This window comes from Ptychodera flava, chromosome 2 (genome assembly GCF_041260155.1).
Source record: "Ptychodera flava strain L36383 chromosome 2, AS_Pfla_20210202, whole genome shotgun sequence".
In the NCBI taxonomy this organism is placed as follows: domain Eukaryota; kingdom Metazoa; phylum Hemichordata; class Enteropneusta; family Ptychoderidae; genus Ptychodera; species Ptychodera flava.
Genome location: NC_091929.1, coordinates 48,534,152 through 48,557,157, shown reverse-complemented (window position 1 = coordinate 48,557,157; position 23,006 = coordinate 48,534,152). Strand labels below are relative to the sequence as shown.

The window sequence follows — 23,006 nt, the reverse complement described above, 5'->3', positions numbered from 1 at the left end:
CAGCGGTCAAAGGGTTAAAGTGTCATTCTGTATTCATTTGAAAAAACACAGCAAGAGTAGAATTTAATCTACCACATGGTGGAAATAAATTGTCATGAATGTCGCAGTGATCAATCTTTTATAGAATTCAATATCATGTGAATTCTGACAAAGATAGGGGAATTATTTGTTTTGGATAATGTACAGTACCGTGATAATGAAATGTCAAGAGTTTTAAAAATGAAATAATTCTGAAATTTTATATGGTGTCAAACATACAAAAGCAATCTTTTAAGTTTTCAAAAAACCATGAAAAGCTTCAAATAAAACTCAACATGTTCAATTATCTGATGTACCATACATGTATGTAGATATGAAGATTGAAGAAATATTACAGATGAGATACATGTAGTTAATATTTTACGCAATATCTTCTGATGAAAGAATGATTCATAGATTAGTAAATTGATAACAATTCATATCCTGAATGATATTTGTTCAGTCAGAGGTTGTGTAAATGTAAATAGCTCATTTGGTTGTCACGACAATCAACGGTCCTCTGGAGGAGTCTAATTTTAGGAAGTGGTGACTTGTCTAGTGACTTTATCATGTCTTTATTTGATCTGTAAATTCATGGGGAAGTAAAACTATCGAGCAGTTTAACTTTGCATCATTATCAGGAAAAAAATTTACCCATCATGAGGAATACCCTCCATTGAAGTAGGGGGAAGTTATCAATTGTTATCTTTGAGCGGGATCTATGCAAATCATTATTTCTGAGGGGAACCTACCCATGTTTATAGTGGTACAGGCCATTCTGTATAGCAGGTTAAGAATACTGACACACCCACATATTGAATGCATTTCATTTTATGAGGTAGAAGGTATCATAAATTTCATTTGTCGGCCAACTACATTCCAAACCCAATCAATAAGAGAGCAGTGTCACTGTGTCAATAATCACTTACTTGGGAGTGCCGTTAATATGCTGACGTCACCTAAGTGGTCCACAAACACTCTGTTATTCATCTTTATGTAACAGTCGTATCTTTGCAAACGCCTTGGACTGTCATCCACACTAGACTATGGCTGATCCACCACCAGCTCAGCTTCGTAGAAGCTATGAGCTGCTCAACATTGAGGGTCAGGCAAGTCTAATTAACTTTGTTTACTTTTAGAAAACTTGGGTGTGACCAAGAGGACTGACGTTGACTTTGTTTGGAGCAGTGAGATGAATGTCTTGACAGGGTCTGTATGTGTGTAGTAGTTTGTGATACTAACAGTTGTATCAAAACAGGAACTTACTCAGTGTCCCATGCCTGTCCATTGATTGTGAGTAAAATTATGTGATACAAAGTGAAAACTGCCTGATGTTTATCATAAAACAGCATCAAACATAAATTGCTACATGGCGGTTCTCTCTCTCAGCCTCCTGGTGAAGGTTGACATACATTAAACACAATGCTCAATTGTACTCTCACTGATATAGAGAAAGGTTTATTTAAATGATGGGTGTGTATATCCAGGGTTGGAATCTGTAGGGATTCCCAGTCATTCACACGGTTCGTTCTGAAATCCAACAAGTTCTTTGGAAACTTAAACACAGACTACAATGCACATACTCAATTTGGATTTTACAGTTTGAACTACATTATGTACATGTAGTTAGTGTTTAGGTTTTCACAAGTGTATCCATAAAATACATGACAATCAATAGACATTGAATTTCATAGCTATCAGTCAATGGTTACATTGGCCAAATGACAACACAGAAATATTCACTGGGTTTTGATAGTAGGTCAGTGAAAGATAACTGCAAGGAATGCGTTTTTGGTCTTTGATACGTGAGTTTTGCAAAGGATAACAGACCTGGCATGTTTTCTGACCTGAAACTTTCAACAAAGACGCCTGTTGTTGGAATCCATACTTCATTTGCATCAACATCTAAATAAAACCCCTCCAAGATGCATGGTGTAACACTCTCACACAAGTCACTGGGATTATTATGCCTGAAAATTTGATATCTATGCGGGGAAAACCCCAACTGCGTTTCTTTACTTCAGGCTGTGTTTTAGCATACCAGCCTAACCAGGGTACTTCTTTTACTACTTGGTCTTTATTGTGAAGAAATTTTATTGACTTGTTTGCTTATTTTTAAAACAACTGAACAAAATTTATTTTACTTTGCTGCCAATTTGAAGATATCATATTCAGTGAAATTTCACACCTTTCTCACAGATTTGTTGAAAACTTGTACTTGTATGTCCCAGACTTCAAAGACTGTCCTTGTGTAGTATGTGTATATGGCATGCCATTGCTATTTTATTGTCTCTACACAAACGGCTTAGGTGATTGAACTAAACCTACCTAGGTCACTTCTTGTGAGTCAACAAACCATTTCTTTTAAAAGCAACTCCACTTCAAACCTTCCTCACCAGAGGCCATCATTTGATCACAGACCATCAGACTGTATCATTTGATCACAGACCATCAGACTGTATCATTTGATCACAGACCATCAGACTGCAGTTTAATGTATGAAAACATGCTGTACCAGAATTTGGCAATGGGAAAAGTTAATTTTCAAAAAACTACATTGCTTCCAAGCCAATTCATGAAACAATTGATGAATGTTGCTACATATATTTAATCTCAATGTTCAGATAAATACATTTTACCCTCAGGGGAAATAAGACATGCCACTTGCAGACATAAGTTCTTTCCGATACAAAAGTAAATTCTTGATGGTTGTAAATGGATTTAAAATACTACCAACAATACCTGCTGATACAGTGATAGTTGAGAATTGTACGGTTACTAACGGCGTTACATCCTAACAAGCACTGTAACCTTCCATAGAATAGTGATCGTACTCATGCAAGGAAATTAGATGTTCATGAATAAATTAAGAGTTCCTTATAAATTGTTAACATTACAAGAAATTCTGGCTGCTATGCAAATATTTGACCTTATGCAAATATTTGACCTCCAAGTGGAAAATAATCAATGTGAAATGAAAAAGCTCAGAGATGTATTAACAATAACTGCCAACAATATAACTGTATTTCACTGAGTGTTGTAGCCTTACAAGAAGTGAGAGGAAAGTTCAAGTAAAACTAAGATTTCAAAACTCAGATTGTACATCAAACAAAATCATATTATTTAATTTGAGAAATGTGATTTTGTAATTCAGATATTCAAATTGTTTGAGTATTTGCAAATCTGTAGGAAATTAGTGATAGAGAATGAGGTTCATATGGAAATAGCTTTGTACAAAATCTGCATCTTTCAATAATTAACTTCAGTCAGAATCTCAATGTTTTTCATTAATCAGTGTAATGCTTTTATAGAGTTTTGATCACAATTTAAATTATTAAGTTTCTCTGAGTTGTTCATGTCATGTCAAACACTGCCACTGTTATCATTACCGCCTGCGATTATGAAAATATACCAGCAAATTTCACATGCATATCCTTGAGTGATAAAACACATTAGTACATTTAGCATATACCGGGTATTCATACACATATCTAAGTTTAAAATGTTTTGTATCTTCAATACACATATACATGAAAATTCACACATCTCATCACAAAGTGACTGATATATATCTTCTCATGTGATTACTCCTGTGGTTAAAATTTACACACATTCCCACTTCCAGATAATCACAAATACAATTTTGTATATATGACACAGTACGTGCCATCATAACAAATACTTATGTATGACTTTAGCACAGTCCAAAAAAGACAGGCAATGTGCAACGTCTCGGAAGGCTATATCTGATTGGTAGATTGGTAACAACTTAGGGAGTGTAAAGCTAGGGCAATTTACTACCTTAATTGAAACCGATTGGCTTACAGCTTCTGAGACGCTGTACATTAGCCCCAAAATAGACAGTGTATTTGTATGCAAAGTGATTTCTCAACGTCTTGGTTTGTTGGATTTTTGTAGCCAGAGGAAGAGGAAGAAATCAAGGAAAAACAAACTTTGTTTTTCCGAGACACAAAGAGAAGAATCGACTATGTGTTGGCATTTGAAATATCTGAGAAAGATAAAGATGAAGAGAAAGATGAAGGAGACATGAAGAAAGAATCAAGGAGGAAAGAGTTTCAACATAACTTAGAAGTAGAACATGGACTTGAACTTGAAATAGAAGATGCAAGTGTAAGTGACAAGTTGATGATTGTTCGTCACTTTGTATACTCTGGCTGCAAACCACAGGCATTGCACCTGACGACAGATTATATTACCATGCCCTGTCCATTGTGTTTTAATTGGTCGAGCTGAACCATGTGACTGCCCACAAATACACAGTAATGGTTTGTTTTAATGCCCGTGAATATGAATAATATCGTAAACATAGTAACTTTACGGCTAAAAACGAAAATTGTGATTTGTACAAAGATATAATCAACCACAAAAAAATAAAATGGAGCATTTGTTGGCCAAGTTTAGACGCTTTTTTCAAAAAATCTCCGGATTTGCAAAATTTTTGCAGCGCGCACTACTCGCTGACAGGTTCTGGGGCCCCGTTGTCATTCGCACGGGAAATTTTCATAAATTTTGATGGTTTTTCGGGGTTCGTTGAAAATATAATTGAAATAACAGACTCCGCACTGACCATTAATGTTTATTTATGGGCGCGGGCTCGAGGAAAGCCAAATTAACAAGCTCGGCAAGCCTCGCCCGTTAATTTTTGGCTTTCCTCTCACCCTTGCCCATAAATAAACGTTAATGGTCAGCGCGTCGTCCGTTATTTCTATAATGTTGGCTTTGTTACATTACAACTATAAAAGCAATCATCTCTGCATGAGATGACTTCAAGGGAGAGGATTCTCTCTCTGTTTCAATGGCACAAAACAATTTATGAATAACGTAACATGCAAATTTTGTTCCTGGTATCTGCAAAAAAGACAAAGAAAATACCAAATTTTTACAAAAAATGATTTTTTTGGCAATAGACTACCGTTTGGTAGTTCGTTGTGGAACTCAGACAAAGCATACATGTATGTTAGTGTGTATACGGTACATATTAGGGAGAGGATGATATCAGTCCATTGTAACATTCACTTCAGTTTTCTCTTCATTTGTACAAGTAATTAGTAATTAGCCAATGAAACACTCAGCAATCATCATATTGATCAGTTCTCTCAAAATTGTGAAATTTGATCAAAATAATTTTCTCCATCTTTAAGATATCACATAGTGTTAGGATAGTGATAGAACTGAGCTCTGTTCAGTTTAGAGTCACTCTGCACAGCAAAGCATGCAGGCGCAGTGTGTGTGTCATATAATATGGTGAAAAATTAGTATAAAATCCAGTACTTTTTTAAAAAGCGTAATTTAATTTGATTCAAAATAGGTATTATGTGTTATAAACTTACCATGTTGGAATAACACTCTATGTTGTAGATGATATTTTGCAAATAATAAAAATTTGTTGTACCGTACAATTCATGCTATTCGACTTTATTAAAAGGTTTGAAACTTGAAAACCACATTTTGGCCACTTCTTCATTTTAAATAAAATATACTTAATACTGTAAAAATCCCTTACAGATCTTTCTTACTGAAAACAATGACACTACTCCTTTTTCCTCCCATAAATAGATCAATAATATTGTATTTTTGTTTTTAATGAATTCAGCAAAGTGCAGACAAGAAGACATGCTTTGTCAAAATCCATGCCAACTGGGAGGTGTTAACAACGGCTGCTGAAACTATGAAGTTAAAAATGCCAATCCAGGTATAATTGACAGATTCTTAATCTGATTTTTTCTATCAATTCATTCATTCATTTGCTATCTGTGTTGTTTGCTAATTGTTATATTTTATTCATAATTTAATTAATTCACCCATTTACATCATAGAAAGCTATAGGAATCAGTCAATGTATATCAACTGTGTGTATTGTATGTATGTCCATCAGCTACAAAAACATTAGAACCACAGCGTTTATCACGTCAGTCACAGGTGTGAAGACAGTGCATCATGGCTTGAAGACCGGACATCGTAAACTCAACATGCTCATCCCCAAACATGCAAATGAGCTCAAATAATGGAAATTTATTTAATTTTCAAGGTGATATCTTAAATTTTCCCTGGTACTTTAATGAAATTTGTCGTTCTTTCATGTTTTGGTTAAAAATTTAGGAATTAGCTTCTTAGTGTCGTGAAACGTGGTGATGTAAAAGTTTCTATGGATGTTCTCATCAAGTTTTTCCAAATTCTGATGAAATCATTGAAGGTTACGTCCTCTGGCTCAACTTCTTGTTTAGTCTTTGATGGTTTTCTTCTTAATTCTCGAAATCTGCAGAGAAGACTCGTGCTCTTCTGTGACGGCTCAAAGTTGTTATCTGCAGATTTTCCAGATTATAAGCATCATGGAGGATATACCTTGTGTATTATGGAGGACATACCTTAAAAATTGAGGATATACCGTACCTTATTAATCATATAATCATGCTGATATTAGTCCAACTTGGTGTCATGATATGTGTGACACAGCACAAATGATACAAATGATGATAGGACATAGGAACAGGCGATATTGGATAATAATCTCTAAATACTATGGAGGATACACCTGATATATTATGGAGGATATCACATGCACAAGCCAAGTTTGTCGTCTCCGAACAAAAAATACGGGATTTATTCTCTGGTCGTTCTACGTCACGACAACCCGCGTCTATGTCATCAATTTTGGTGCGTCGGACCTTTTTTTTGTCGATCTTCGGTGTGCTCGTAATGTTGTAAACAAACAACATGGCGGCCGATGTTTCTCCCACGATCAAAAGTCATGTAATGAAATCGATATTTTCACAGACTACGACATTACTAATCCGAACAATGTAAACACAAGAGTGTACTGCCTGTATATTCCGAAGGAATTACGCGAATAATTTGCGGAAACAACGAACTCGAAGTGGTCGCGTATAGCCTACCGTGGGTTCCGTACGCATAGGCGCGACCTTTACAGTGTTCGCGCCGTCGAGATTCAGTCGATATTTGTTCCCGAAAAATAGCGTATCTTCGTCTGTGATAAATTTCTAGGACTATGCTATCTTTGAAATAGATTATAACTTTGCGGAAGATAGCCTACGTGTAGACCGAGAGCTGTCATTTGCTCCACACACGAACGAACGTGAGCGCTAACGCACACGACGGACGACTGGAAATGATTGACAACTTGTGCACGGCGTACTGATATTTATTCCTAAAGTAGTTCAAAGTTTAAACGCGGAATCGTCATGGAAAACTTATTTTATTTTGCAAAAAATAACGAATTCTTGGCTTGTGCTGTGATAAGTATAATAATCGCAATCATACCAATCCATAATCCAATAACACTAGGTCAAAATTTGTAAGACAATAGTTGTAAACATAGACACAAAACAGCACAGAACAGACAGTAAATAGACGGTACAAACAAAGTCAAATTCATGAAAGAAAGATATATGGACCTCTGGCCAAAAGACCAAGAAATACTCGTGACGTAATGACCGTGTCACAACTCGTCTTCGACTCGTGGTGACACGGTCATTACGTCACTCGTATTTTCCTTCGCTGAACGAAGAAAAATATTAGGGAATAATATCTAAGATATACTGTATATATTACGGAGGATATATTTGTTGCTCTGTGTTAGGAACTCTTCCCAGCATATAGTCAGATCGAAACTACTGAATATGGTTGCAGTTTCTACAGCTACTGTCATTCTTAGCTGTTTAAGTTTTTCTTGACTTCTCAAAATGCTAACAACTCTACGCACGACATCAATCAACCAAACAAGATACAAAGAGTTTCAAACACATCTTCTAAACACACTTTTTACATGATGAGAAAATGTACTCTATGTCTCGGAATGCTTCAAAAATAATATGCATAGCACAAAGTTTCTTTTTGTCTTTGTCTGGGATGCTTATGCTCTGCACTCAGAAAGCTCTTAAAGTAATTCTACCTTGGTGCTTCGCTTTGTTACTGCAAAAGCTGCTATAATTTTCATTTTCAAATCTCAACAATTTTTCACATTCCTGTAAGTATAATAATTCAACACTAAATGTCTATGTTTCCATTATCATGTAATATCTGCAACATTGTTCCAAAGTATGACAATGCATCTGCAACATTGTTCCAAAGTATGACAGTGCATCTGCAACATTGTTCCAAAGTATGACAATGCATCTGCAACATTGTTCCAAAGTATGACAGTGCATCTGCAACATTGTTCCAAAGTATATCAATGTATCTGCAACATTGTTCCAAAGTACGATAATGCAAGACATTTTATGGTAAAAGCACAGACTCATAATGGCAATAATTCACATCATACCATGTGTCACACAATCTTGCTTTTTGTTTATTTTCATTTCCATAATCTTCAGTATGGATTACTACTCTATCATTCTACAAAGGATAATTTAATTGGATAGTCTTTTAAGTCTGCTTCTATTAGACTTGATAAATTCTACATTTTCCTCTAATTTACTTCCAATTCACACCTTTGGACTTTCTCTCTTTTTTTCCAACTCCTTGACTCATAGTTTCTCAAAACAAAAACAAAAAACATGTCTCTTACTCTAAAGTTTTTTTATTGATTTACTCTAAAGTTCTTTATTGATTTACAAAATCCTGTCCCTGTCTTTTTACTTTCTACTGGTATATGCATATTACTTGTCTTACATATTTTTCAGTCACAGAAACTATCTCTTTCTCTCTTGCAAATGGATTAGTTTGGTTTCCAAGGGATGTCCTTGTTCAGTTTGTGAAAATGATAATTATAGGAATATAGCATAGTGCCAAAACTTTTATTATATCTGACTTTGCACATATCTAACTGCAATTCTTGATTCGGCCGTGTAATTTATCATATTAATTATTTATCTCTTTGTTTATTCCGATATTATTTACTATTTATTTACTTATGTCCTTTCTCTTTCTTTCTCTTCTGTTTTTCCTTTGGTTTTTCAATCTTTCTTTTCTAAATCCTCTCCCTCTATATTCCTTCATTCTTTCTTTGTTTTACTTGTGGTGTTTCTGTAAGGTGGTAAGGCACAAATTTTTAGGCAATCCATCACTATGTACAATTTACAGTCTGTCATTGATGCATTGTTACCCTTCTGTGGTGTAGTACACTGGGATCAAGAAACCTACATTTTAGAGACTGTTATTAGATATATACACATGGCAAATGAAATTATGTTTCACCCAACACTTCCTCTACAGATCAGTAGTTTGTATTTCCAGCTATCTGACAATCAAATTATACTTTGAACTCTCACAAAACAGGATTTTATTATTTATTGTTGAAAAAATGGTTTGAAGTTTACAGTGCTTTCTGGAAATTTGAAAAAGAAACATTTAAAAACAAAATCTTCAAGGTGATGTAGTATCATTCACTTTGATTATGGCTTACCCATGAGACATGTTTAGTAGGAATTGCAAATAATTAGCGAAAACTAACGAATCTCCCTAGTGCTAAATGCAAGAGGTCCAATTTTTCACTATTTACCATGTCTTAACCCTTTCACCACCATAGTTTGACCAAATCCATTGTTTTCTATGGTAAAGTTGGACCTGTACACAGGGAACTGGGGGTGAAAGTCTTAAAGGTATACAGTCACCTGTAATCTAAATATTCCCATATATGGTTAAAGGGGGGGTTCCTTGGTATTCAAATGCCAATGTGAGGGCGCTGTTTTTAAAAAGTGGCCACCCGCTTAAAATCTGTGATTGGTTAGATTTTCTCTTTCCATGGTAACTGTGGCAAAATTGGAACAGGTGACAGTATACCTTTAACTATCCTTCATCCCGTAGTAAGGTAGTCAGTGTTTTGTAAAATGAACAAATAAGCAGTGTGAACACAGACATCTGATGATAAATGCCATTTATGTGTTAATAAGAATAATGTGCAAGGCCACATAGAAGAACTTATTAGTTCTTTAGATTTTTCCTGCAGGACAACTGGGAAAATTTGACATCTGGCAAACTGGAAAATTTCCCTGAAAATTTTAAGTGCAACTCAAAAACTGTACCAGTGTTTTTGCTAAAGTTTGGGAACACTGGTAAATGGTTTGGGAACCCAGGTAACATTTCTTCTGTCCCCTAACCTGATTGCATTGATATACCAAGGGGAACCCAGGTAAAATGACTGGGGAACCCCAGTAACATTTACCTACTTACCACCCTTAGCAAAAACACTGTGTACAATTATCATCACAGAGATTGGCAGTGCTGAAATAATTTCAGCTGGCTTTGAAGCATTTTTTGCAAAAAAATTCAAAACTAAAACAAGTTGTTTTCAGAAACGATTCATTGATTTTACTCAGCTGTATAAATTATTGCTAGCCTGCTACAAAATTAGTAATTTCTTTCCGAAAGATCATGAATTTAAACTTTTAATTTGACTATTTCCAGAAAGTGTTAAATACTTTTAATGTGATTGTTTTCAGGAAAATGATATTGAAGAAGATGGAACACTTACTTGCTGTGATAAAATGCCAAATCCATTTGCACTCAGTGAAGAATACATCAAACCAGAGCCAAACTCTTTCACATGTGCCTTTGTCAAGGACAGACAGGAAGAGTAAGTGTTGTTAAGAATTAGGACAGTTACAGAACAAAATTTGCATTTCCAGTAACCCAACAACCTGAACTGGATTATGTTTGTGCTTAAGTATTTGCAAGGTCTGAACAGCAATACTCCTGCCTACGTATCCGACCTGAGCCATCTTAAAGATTCATGTAACGTTCTTTGATCTAATGACAAAATTCTGCTCCACGTACCATGGAGTAACCGTAAAACCTATTGCAATTGTCCTTTCTCATGCAAGCCCTCCCCCCTCCCCAACCTAAAACAATGTCCCACACCCCTCCCCCCCAACCTGAAACAATGTCCCACACCCCTCCCCCCCAACCTGAAACAATGTCCCACACCCCTCCCCCCCAACCTGAAACAATGTCCCACACCCCTCCCCCCCAACCTGAAACAATGTCCCACACCCCTCCCCCCAACCTGAAACAATGTCCCACACCCCTCCCCCCAACCTGAAACAATGTCCCACACCCCTCCCCCCCAACCTGAAACAATGTCCCACACCCCTCCCCCCCCCAACCTGAAACAATGTCCCATTAGAAATGCACCAGTCGCCCACTCTACATACTTTCAAGAAGAACATCAAAACTTTTCTGTTTAGTAGATCATACCAGTACTGAACAACTCTGACTCTAAAGCACCATTGAACACTACTGTGCATTTTGGAGTTTGGCACTATCAAAACAATGATTTTTTGTTAGTTTTTCTGTAGAAGTATATGTCAAGTAATGAGTGACATTATACCCATTGATAAGAGTTTATCAAAAGATTGCTACTATTATTCAGAAGTTTTGTTCAGCATTACCACAAATTTTTGATGTATCAAAAAATAAAATTTCCATCCATTTCCAACTTATAAAGATTTTGAGTTCAAATTAACTATGTCTTTCTCCTTCACAGATTTATTGGTATTGAAAATAAAGATGACTTTTTTTCACCGGCTGAACGAAGCAGAATGGTAAGCTAAGTTTTATAGTTTTATGGTTTCTAATCCAAACTGTGTGTCAAAATACTTTACATTGAACTTGTCAACTCCTGTACAGTATTGGTGTAATGTCTGATGTTAATTTTAACATCTGAATTTTATTCCGTTGTCTTACTTTCTTTACTTTACTGCCAATTCCAAATATACAAGTCTACAAATATAAAAGTCTACAAATATACAAGTCTACAAATATACAGGTACAAGTCTCATTATGCAATGAGGAGGGACGAGCAATGTTGGAGCCAGTCATATAACAATGTTATGTCACAATACTAATCATTGAAAAGAGGACAAAAATGTCTTGAACAAAGTCTTTGAAAAATCAAATGTCACAACTGTTAAAAATACCAAATGTTGCGACACATCAGTGTCCGCACCAATGTCATAATTGCAAAATCATTTAGTTCAACATACTGGTATTGAAAGTCTGAGTTTAGAGTAGCTATCTAATATTTTAAAACCATCTCATCTTTTACCCCAGGTATATGAGATACTGGAGAGATGTAAATATGATCCAGACAAGGGTAACAAGTTTGGTAAGTTGATACATTGTGTATGATTGTATTGATACAGTGTTTCCCATGATCCTTTGGGTCAAAGGTCATCCATTGATAATAACCCTACCCTCAATGTTGAGATCTAAAACTATCAAATGTATAGACACTCTGAAACTAAACCTCATCAAGTTTCAGTTCCCTGATTTAGTTCTTTGGTCAAATCAAATTGGTTTTTGCAGACTCCATTCAAGTATGTGTCCACAGCAATATCATGCTGGGCCATGTATTGTATGAAAGCAGTGTAGATAAGCGTTTTTGATGATATGCTAAATATTTTTGAAGACTTGCCTTGACCCAAATAAAACTCATATTTTGACATTACAAAAGTAAACTTTTAATTAATTTGGATGAAATCAAATATCAGAATGTTAGTAGTGGGAGTACTTATTAGCAAAAGAAATTTTTAGAGCATTAGGTCTATTTTCATCAAACTTTTATAAGTTTGCGGTAAACTGCCAAATGTCTGTGCTTGTAGTGCATATAATGAACCTTTATGAACCTTCCACTGCATAGCTTTTGGTCATATTATCAATTATACTAAAATTATGAATTTTAAGAAAAATTAAAACTACTTCATTTGAGCAGAGGATACCAGAATGAACTTAGGGGGCAAAGAGTGACAATTAGTATGCTTCTACTAATACCATCTTACTTGTTGTCCAATGAATTTTATTACACCGTGTTCATTTGAGACATACTTGTTATCAAATCTTTCCTGTCCATGACTATTATTAGGTATTGAACATTTACTGAGCAATGGAACCTACACAGCAGCATTTCCACTCCATGAAGGCAAGTACACCAGTGAACATTCCATGCTGACCCACGGATCTGAAAACGACAGACGTGTAAGTCAAATCTAATGTTGATAACGAAACAATTTAAATGATGATTTTAAAAGTTGTGAATTTTACATCTAATATTGAATTCTGAACATATTAATAATAATTTTTAAAAGTAATGAATTATTTGCACAATATTGATATCTGTTTGAAATATTTCAATCTGAAGTGTCAAGAATGCTAGAAAATGTGCTTTATTCCGCTCCATGAATGAACTGATAAAATAATTTGATGTAGGAAACATACTGTATATTTTGGTGCACAGTTGTTTGTTTGTTGGTTGGTTGGTTTAACCATGTTCACAAGGTGACAATGATATAGAAAAAACCTTCCAAAGCAATAGGGCCAATTCAATTCCAAAATCTAGGAAAGAGAAATTAACCTGATTGATGAATTGTTATCACAATGCACATTATCAATGCATAGTAAAATGTATTTGATGACGGTCTTACCAACATGCTGTATCCTGAGTTTGAATATCAAATATTTTGTAAAAATGAACTCATTCAATGTTTATAAACAGACCTGACCTTAGAACAATTGCCAACAGACAGACAGCAAGAGTGGAGGTCTGATAGAGGCAATGAAAGATAAAGTAGTTAGATGGTTGATACATAGACCGGTAGCTACAATTAATATCTAAACTCATCAGTTTTCACAAGTTTTTAGAAACAAAGAAATATTAAGAACTTTAGATAATGACAATACATTAATGTTCATTTCTGTGTTCACCATTTAGCTTCTATATGAGGAGTGGGCAAGACCTGGCAGATGGTACAAAAATCAACCTCTTGATCTTGTCAGGTAAGTCCCAACTGTAAGCTCTATCACCGTCAAAAATCATGCCAACATTCATTACAAGTTCATGGCCAAATTATTCTGTGTTATCTCATAGTAAAGAGATTTCAAGAGAATTCAGATCAGAAAGAAGGTTAGAATGAATAGGTACAAGGACACAGTTCAACTTTCCTAAAATGAATTCATATCGCAGATATCACATAATTTTAAATGTAAGCTTGTTGCCTTTTGAGTTTGTTTTATCTCTCTGTGAGAAGGGATATACAACAAATTTGGACCTGTTTTTAGACGAAGTGGCCAAAAACATCTCTATTGAATATGCATCTCATATGACATTTGACAGGAAATATTATGGTGAAAAGATTGGATTATATTTTGCCTGGCTTGGTTACTACACCAGTGCATTGATACCAGCTGCTATCATTGGACTTGGGTGTTTCATCTATGGCTGTGTTGTCATGTTTGATAACCCTGTCCAGAAGGTAAGAACTCTCTTTCATTTCCACTCAACTTTACTGTCTTACCATGTTTTAACTTACTTTGAATGTCCATTTCAAATCTCAGATGTATGTGCCATCCAGATGTGAAATGAATCTAGCAACTTGAACAGGGAACTACATATGCCAAAATGTTCAAAGAAATATGTTTATTTCCATACTTGCTTGTACAGTTGGGTTTGTTTTCACTGCCATCACATGATATTTTGAGCGTACTGATAGTGATATGTGTTTTTTTTCTTCCAAAGTAGAACTATTACCTATAATGATACAGATTTGTGAATGACGTTTTACCCTTTAATGTTTCACCATCTGAATATCTTAATTGTCCTTATTTCACAGGAAACCTGTGATGAGGCTGGTATGGGAAATGCTACAATGTGCCCACTGTGCAATGAAAGATGTGGTTATTGGCTGTTGTACGACAGCTGTATATATACACAGGTACAATCATTAATTCTTCCTTTTATATCAACTGTATTGTATAATTGCAAATTTCACAAAAACTGAAGTACATTTTTGAATCTCATATTAAGTTCTGCTGTTAAAGATGTGGAGCTGTTAGGTAAAGTAGAATGATTGTTGCATCCATCCTCTGTCGTCAGTCGTCCGTCGTCTGTTGTCCGTCCCACCATAAAATTTACTCTTCTTCTCGGAAACTGCTGCTCAGAAATCTTATACATTGTATTTGCAAGTTACTAATGATTGTTTGTTGAGATATTTGATACCACTTGTGTTACGCCTTTCAAATTGTCAATTTGTAGTACACCTTGTTATATTCACACCCAGTCAAAATTTATTTTATAATGTTACATAATGGAATGTATATGTGGACACTATCTATCACAGCTTTTCATTGATTCCAATATTGTAAATTACACCATTAAGGTCTCTTGTTACATTACATTCAGCAAAATTCCTGAAAATTCACAGCGGAGCTATATCAGCTGCTGGGCAGTTTATTACCAGCTAGAATGCCATCAGAATGAATTCCTATGATGCATTTGTTCAAAAGATACTAATTGAATTTATGTTTGAAATCAGAGCATACCAAGTATTGGAAAATTCCATATTTTTATAATGGAAACATTGAAGAATACAAAGTAAACAGTAGTTCTTGTTCTCTTGTTTTAAGAAAAGAACCTTCCCCTCACATAACAGCAAAATAATAGATAAAAACAATTGTGAAAAGATTGTTTGATTAGAACATTCTGATCACTTGTATAAAGTGTGTTGTGTACGCCTATTCATATGCAAATAAGGTCATGTAAAGACCACAGTACATTTGCATATATTTACTCTTTGTATTTCCCATTTCTGTTTGATTGTGTTCTATAAATGAAAGGATCAGTTTCTTCCATAGATGGTGTGTTATCAACATGAAAGCATTGTGTAAATGATTACTGCTGCAGAGAGAGAAATTTGATGTGTTCTGTTTCAGTGAAACCAATCCACCGCTATGATTTAATATATGAGAACAGCCCTATCATTTTGAGAGGTCATTTTAAGATTCCAGTTTTAGCAAAGTGTGTTGACAAAGGGTATAATGAAATGCTGATCAAACAGAACAGGTCAAATTTCTCCCTTTTTGTATTGAATAACCCTTTATCATGACCTATTGTTTGACTGTTTGACAGGAACAGCCTCTTTCAAGGCCTACATTCACAAGTTTGGTGAAGGTGCAGCCTCTTCCAAGGCGTACTTTCACAATAACTCTCAAATGTTGTCAAACCTTTTCCTGTGAAACAAGTATGAAAATGTCTTTAAACCAATTTCTTTAAATCCTAAACATTTAACAGGATTAGTGTTTCATTGATGCTGACTATTCCCTTTACAGATGAAGATGATTGCCATGGATTGAAAACATTGCTGCTGTAATTCATATTTGTGATGTTATAACTATCATTGTTGATTTTTTAGGTGTCGTTGGTATTTGATAGTTGGGGAACACCAGTAGTATCCATTGTAATGGCAATATGGGGTATGTACATGTAATGAAAAAACGAACAAACACACACTGTGTACTAACCTATCTTCTTCTTTTCTCCTGTCCAGCTGAAAAAAAACAAGCCTTTCTTTTTGTAGCATTCATTCAGATATTCTATTACACATTGTGTTCACCAACCAAGTGTTTCAACATGAACTGTTGCAAGCCAGCAAAACAGCACATGTCTCTGACATCAGTTTTTCATAAAATGTATGGTATTTACCAGTCAACTCTGACTGTTTGACAGATGATACCGTCACAAAGAAGTACAAACTATCTCAACTGATCCAGATGGATCTAATATGCAAATGTGATTGATGATGTGCATTTGAAAGTCCACACAGTCAGTTGAATATACTCATCAGTGCTGCTACAAAATACTATAATATTTACCAAGCATTTGATGACAATTACTACCTCATTCAGTTCGTCATTTGTAAAACTGTGATCAGGGATTTCTTTAATTACTATTCTGAACAAAACAGATGGAATTGATGTGCAGTGTTGTACAACTAAATTCACCATCCTTACATCAGTTAAATTGTTCATGCACTTTCAGATAAGCTTAAAAGCTCTGCTCTGTCTGTTTCCTAAAGTTTTACTTTCTTTGACTGAACACAGTCTTTCTACTAACAGACTTCCTTACAAGGCCATGGTCAAATGAAATTAAAAGTCAGTCATGAAGACTGCTAACAGATACATCAGTTGCAGTGGTTTTCAAAGCTGTAATGAAGAAACAGAGAACTTAATGCAGAAAATAATGTATTCAAATGTTTGAATATATTGGTTAGTTGTACTGAAAACTTAACCAGCAGCTTGTACTGTGGCACAAATGTGAGATTTAGCTGTGTCTCCATCGTCAGCACAACACCATGTTAAAATGTCAATGTATGTAGAAGTTAGTAACTGTAGTCTATAACAAGTGATAAGTGGTGATACCAAAGCAACAGTTGTATAGGCTGTAAATATGGATATCATAGTGCCTCTGTGCCCTGCCTTGTCAGATAGATCATAACCTGACCCTGTGGGGATAACTATCAGTGTTGTTTTAGGTGTGCCATATTACAGAATGTACACCTCTACCCTAACTCACTCAAATGAGCAAGAATAGAGATATAGAGCTGTTAGAATTTGCAGATTACCAAAACAAAGATGTCAGGATGAATAAGCAAACATTCAGAAGTATTACCTAGAAAGAAAGTTTAAAGAATTACTCCTAAAGTGTAGAGTATAAGGAATGGAAGATAAATATAAAATCTTCTTCCCATGTCTTTTCTTTTATCAATCACTTCATAATTGTGATGTTTCTACAACCAAAGATCAGAGTTATTCCTTCACATCAGCTCCTCATATTCTGAGGAGGCATCTACATGTCAACTGTGTCTCAATTCACCATCTTCATTTCCTTGTAGGATATCTGATGCTCTCCACCTGTTTATAACTGCCTCTTACTTTTTCTTCTTTTCCAGCAACTTTTTCCGTACTCTCAGTATCTTTCCTTATCTTTCCCTTGTCCATCAGTGTCCATAGACTGTGTTAGCAATATTTAGTTTATCTTATCCATATCAATCAAGGGTCTGCTGATTCCATTTAAAGTTGTTCATATTCCATCATGGCATATTCCATCTGTTGAAAATTGTCAAATATGAAAACCATTGGACATGAAAGCTATCACTTTTCTAATCTTTTAGTATTTGGTTGTGAATCACCTTATCCATAAGCACATAATCTGAATAACGTTTTAAGTCTGTAAGTCAAACTCATCTGTAGTGATGCTTCATACAGAAAATGAGAAGATAATCTATAAATGAATATTCTGGACAATTTTTCATGATTGAATAAATGTAATTGCCCTCCTTGGTTCCTTTCTGTTCAACAAAACTATTTGTTCATGTATCTGTGATTCACCATTTGTCCTAACTCTCCAGCTTTATTGCTCCACTCCATTCCTACTAAAGACCATACCTCATTCAAACCTTATCATTTCACTGTCCATTTTCTGTCTCTTTCAGTTTATTATGATCTTTGATAACCATCTTTCACCTCTATCAGCTATTATCTTGGCACTCTGGGGTGAGTAGTAAATCAGATGAAAAAGTTGCCAATAAGCCGACACATTGCTAACAGCATTCTGTAAAAGACTTGTCACTGAATAGTGTCAATGCTTACAGTTGCTGATGTTCTTGTAGTATCGTGTTATAATTACATCTGAAAAAAGTCTTCATAGCATAACTAATACAAGTTGCTAGTTTCTCATGCATGAAAGCATTATCTGTAAATAACATTTACTAATACCTCATAAAATTATTTTAGTGATAGATATCCCCTAAGAACTTGCATTCCATTCATATCAGGGTTGTCTGACCAATCTGTAGTACCAGGATTAATTTCTATGGAATTCCTGAAGCAACCGTAGCACTTAATAAATATGACTGAATACGCTGTGTTGGGCAGTTTTAGCAAATAATGTACATTACCAATAATTATTTCTATTTTAGGTGTATTGTAGTTTGTTCCACATCATCTATGATCCCTATGGACAGGATTAGCATTGTACTATACCTGCTACAATAGGAGGGAACATTTTTCACATTACTGTGATTTTTTTTCCTGATTAATTACCCCTTAAAAAATCTACATCATTTATGTATCCTAGTTGCAAGAATATCGACTATTCTCACATTTTGATGATATTGTAACTGCTCTAGGCATGTCAGTGTAGATTGCATTTGATTTTCTGTGTGAGAATACTAAAGATGACATTGAGACAGAAAATTGAGTCAGATTAATAATACCGTACAATGTCAAATAAATGCTGTAGTAACAGATAAGCTGAAATGCCAAAATGTGTAACTACTTTCTGGACAGGATGTTTTGGATTGTCACCTGTTTGATGGACAGGAGGTCATGCCAGTGGTTTTCCTCAGATTCAGAAATTCAACAATTTCAATACTCTCCTTCTAAGGAGATAAAGTTCACAGTTGCCAAGCTGACTGTAGTTGAATGTATCATCTTACCATGGTATGTCAATGTCAATGACATGGAAGGGATATGTCTTTGATGTGAAACTTCGTCATTTTGTTAGTGATGTCTTTTCTTCTATGTCATGTCACCAAATATCTGTCAATAGCACAAAGCAAAGAAAACTTTTCCTGTATGTATGTACCTGCCACTGAAAACTCAACTCTACAAGTGTACAACAGTGCTCTGCGCTTATGAAGGAAACTTTGTTCACTGGAATATTTGTACATGGATGTTAACACACTGTGCGTGCAGCGATCTCCATTAAATACCGGTACTAACATTGCACAGCTTACTTTCTACACACAGTGCATGAAGCAACCAGACGGACCAGTTGAACTTGGATGTTTTCTTACCACTTGCATCACACTTCACTTTATGTGTTAAAATAGCTGTATAGTACTACTGTCAATGCGTAGCAAAAAGTCAGTAATCTATGTGTACATATGCTTTCTTGCATATTAAGTGTCGTCAAAGCACCAAGGAGTCATGTGACTATAGCATGCAGTAGTTGTCATATTGTGTTTTATGCATTTGTTGAAGGCAATTTCATAAAGTGTCAAACAAATTACTAAATGTAAATTTATCTGTTCATTATGTTCAGTGACAGGCAAAGCAATTATCTTTGCAACTACACAGCCTCAGCTGTAACGTAAAGGCAATTAGCATTCAGCACTGACAGTAGTGTACTGCAGCTGTTTTTTTCACAGACAAAATTTTATCTTGGCAATCGTGTTCAGTTACAGCACAGGTGTCTGCTGCTGGATATACACAGTCACGGCTGTAAGATAGTCTGAAAGTTATCCAATTAATCTTGTTGAATTACAGCAGTCAGTCTGCATAGCTGCATGCTCACAGTCACATCTGTATTATATGCTTATCCAATTACGTCTCCATAGCAATGAGTTCACAGTCACATCTGTATAACATACTGAAAGTTTTCCAATCCAATTACAGCGATCAGTCAGCGTAGCTTGGTGTTCACCATCACATCTGTATGACATGCTTATCCAATTACAGTCTGCATAGCTTGGTGTTGACAGTCGCATCTGTATGACCTGCTAGAAGTTATCTAACACGTAGCACTAAACAGCTGTGTACTCTATTCACAGATTAGTTCCATATTTGATAGCTATGCTGCACCTTTCTTCTCCATTGTAATGGCACTGTGGGGTGAGTAACACCCACTTGCCTTCTTCCTGTTCCATCAACCCTCTCAGTATGAGTATAATGGAATGTTCCAATTGTTTTTAGTTCATACTACTTTTTATTAGGGGAACAGTGATTGAGTCAGCATTGATTTGCAAAATTATTGCAAACACAAAGCATGAAAGTTATGTTTTCTCGTTTTCAGTAGCATTCTTGTTGAATCTTGTAACGGTTAGAATGATATTCAGGACCAGTTTATCATGCCTTTACCAATCAACAATTAATGGATTGACTTTAACCCAAGAATGAAATAGATTTTCCAAAATTCCTTTCAACAGAAAAATAACAGTTTTTACAACAAACTTTTGTTTCAAATATAAAACAATTTTAGGCAAACTAGTTTACTGATTCCGAATTTTATCAGATGACTGCAAATCTTTTATTCTGTTTAAGTTTCAAGACTACTTGTTGAAGTGAGTAATAGGTGCATGTTGTGTTCAAGTAGTGAATGCATACGACAGCTAACAACATAATAACAGTCAAAAACACTGAAAAAATGTAGAAGTATTTCTATTATTATATTCAGACTCCAGGGAATTGATGTAAGCTTAATTGATGTAAGTTTACCAGAAGTAAATACTGGTACTAAATGTAATCAGGAACAAAATGTAAAGTTATGCAATGTCAGTTACTAAACATTTTTTGAAGCATTTCCATACTCAATCACATTTTGTAACAAATTCTCATTTAATTTGCAGAAAATAAGGATAGTTGTCTTTAATTATTTACATTTGCTGTGATTGAATTATTGTCAGCTGGGAAACGTCAAATTAGTAGTCAAAGGTTCTAAAATAAATAAACACCGCGGTGCATGCAATAATTATAAATGCATGTGTGGATGTTTGTCAATGTTTCATGTTCACCAAATGTCCACTGTTATTAACCTATCCACACCCTGGTACCTTAATAAACAGACAATCATCACTGATAACAATCTCCACTCTGATTCAAGAAATCACTCATCCATACCTGCGTCTCTCAGTTTTGTTGCAAGTTTACTCCTTGTTTGTTTGTTATCTAGAATGTTATGATTTGTTTATGTTGTATGCAGCGTTATCAGTTACTTTCATATTTTCACATTTATCTCATTCAAAGGGATATTTTATTTCATTGGGCACATTGTAGTCGATTCTCCTAATAGGAACATTTGAGGCCGTCATCAAAAATTCCCCATTTATACTATTTCACAAAGTGATCAACACAACTGAAACCAAAGGAACTTTTCTCTGTGTGATAGAAAACTTTCATTTACCAACATTGCATGCAGCAATCAACCTTATGCGCGTTGTTTTGAAAATGTTACACACCATGTGACCATAATACACTTATGGAGACAGCAAAGCTTTGGCACATGCGCATTCAGTTTCAAAATAAATGGCAACTATGCTTTATGCAGCGTGCATTGCAAATAATTCTATAATACAAGTTTTATATTTGTGAGAATAACAAGTTTTATTTTGTTAATTTACTTGTGTCTGTCTATGTCACCTCCAATGCTATACTGGTACACGGTCCAAGGTTTAGAATCATACATCTGTCTTACTTTGAAGAACGTGTGCTTTACACTCAAACTGTCCTTGTATCAACACTACCTTTTTATGTGTATCTAACTATCAGTTGTCAACAGACAAATTTTATCCTATGTGACTTAAAAAGTATGCCAACATAGATTTTCAAGATAACTGATGTAGGGCAGGTATCTGAAAAAAGAGTAAACTATACAAATTAGCACATGTACATGTGTAAAGCACATAAAGACATGGTGTATATCTCTTGGATCATGTACAGTATTGCACTGAGCAATGGGCAATGTTATGCAAATACAGTTATTCTTTCTTGACTTTTAACCTTTAACCTTTCTATATTCTTTCTTCTCCCCGCAGGATTTGATCCAATTTCTTCACTGCCAAACTGTCTCCTGCATGTCACAATGCACTTAATGTCTAGTCTCTATAATATGCTTCTTTTCTTTTGTATTTTTTTGTTCTTTGTTTGTCTGCATGGCGTGTAAAGATGGCTACAATATTTGATAACCAAGCAACAGTGTTATTTGCTGTAGTCATGGGTCTATGGGGTAAGCTAGCTTTATAAACAAAAGAGTGATGAAAATTTGTAAAATTTTCTGCCAATTTAGATAAACTCCTCTGAATTGAATTTGCTGAATTTCTTTCCGTATTTGATTGTATCTGTCTGAATCTGCAGAATTCTCTATTTTCTCAACCTGGATAAGTTATAAAAGTTCATTCACTATCATTTTCAGTAGGAAACCTGGTAGTGATCTTTGATGATTGAGTTTCTAAGATTATCTCATATAATGTCAGCTTTCACAAACGTAGCGTTAGTGACATCAATAGCAATGTAAACATAGATGTAGTAGCCACCTGAATGGTTTCAAAAGAAATGAAACTGTAATCTGAATGTAGGATATCTTTACTTCATCAAGACAAAACCTGTGCTTCACTCTGTTATATATCAAAGGAAGTTAAGTTAACCGTAAATATTTATTTTACAATAATTTGTGAAATCCC

The 23,006-nt window shown here is 35.0% G+C and overlaps 1 protein-coding gene across 14 annotated transcripts in view; it reads left to right on the top strand.

Annotated features, from left to right (window-relative positions):
• LOC139122714 (anoctamin-4-like) overlaps nucleotides 1–23,006 on the top strand; it is an 86,075-nt gene that overhangs the window by 39,529 nt on the left and 23,540 nt on the right. For 5 of the 14 annotated variants that reach the window (XM_070688375.1, XM_070688345.1, XM_070688392.1 and 2 more), the window contains 10 exons: nucleotides 3,937–4,149; nucleotides 5,633–5,731; nucleotides 10,440–10,573; nucleotides 11,483–11,540; nucleotides 12,049–12,103; nucleotides 12,860–12,972; nucleotides 13,706–13,770; nucleotides 14,108–14,246; nucleotides 14,604–14,705; nucleotides 16,182–16,242. In XM_070688375.1, the coding sequence (XP_070544476.1) occupies nucleotides 3,937–4,149; nucleotides 5,633–5,731; nucleotides 10,440–10,573; nucleotides 11,483–11,540; nucleotides 12,049–12,103; nucleotides 12,860–12,972; nucleotides 13,706–13,770; nucleotides 14,108–14,246; nucleotides 14,604–14,705; nucleotides 16,182–16,242 (1,039 nt within the window). Of the gene's footprint in view, nucleotides 1–877; nucleotides 1,128–3,936; nucleotides 4,150–5,632; nucleotides 5,732–10,439; nucleotides 10,574–11,482; nucleotides 11,541–12,048; nucleotides 12,104–12,859; nucleotides 12,973–13,705; nucleotides 13,771–14,107; nucleotides 14,247–14,603; nucleotides 14,706–16,181; nucleotides 16,243–20,381; nucleotides 20,443–22,491; nucleotides 22,553–23,006 lie in introns of those variants that run through there. The other 9 variants (XM_070688383.1, XM_070688367.1, XM_070688416.1 and 6 more) reach the window with 5 other exon arrangements.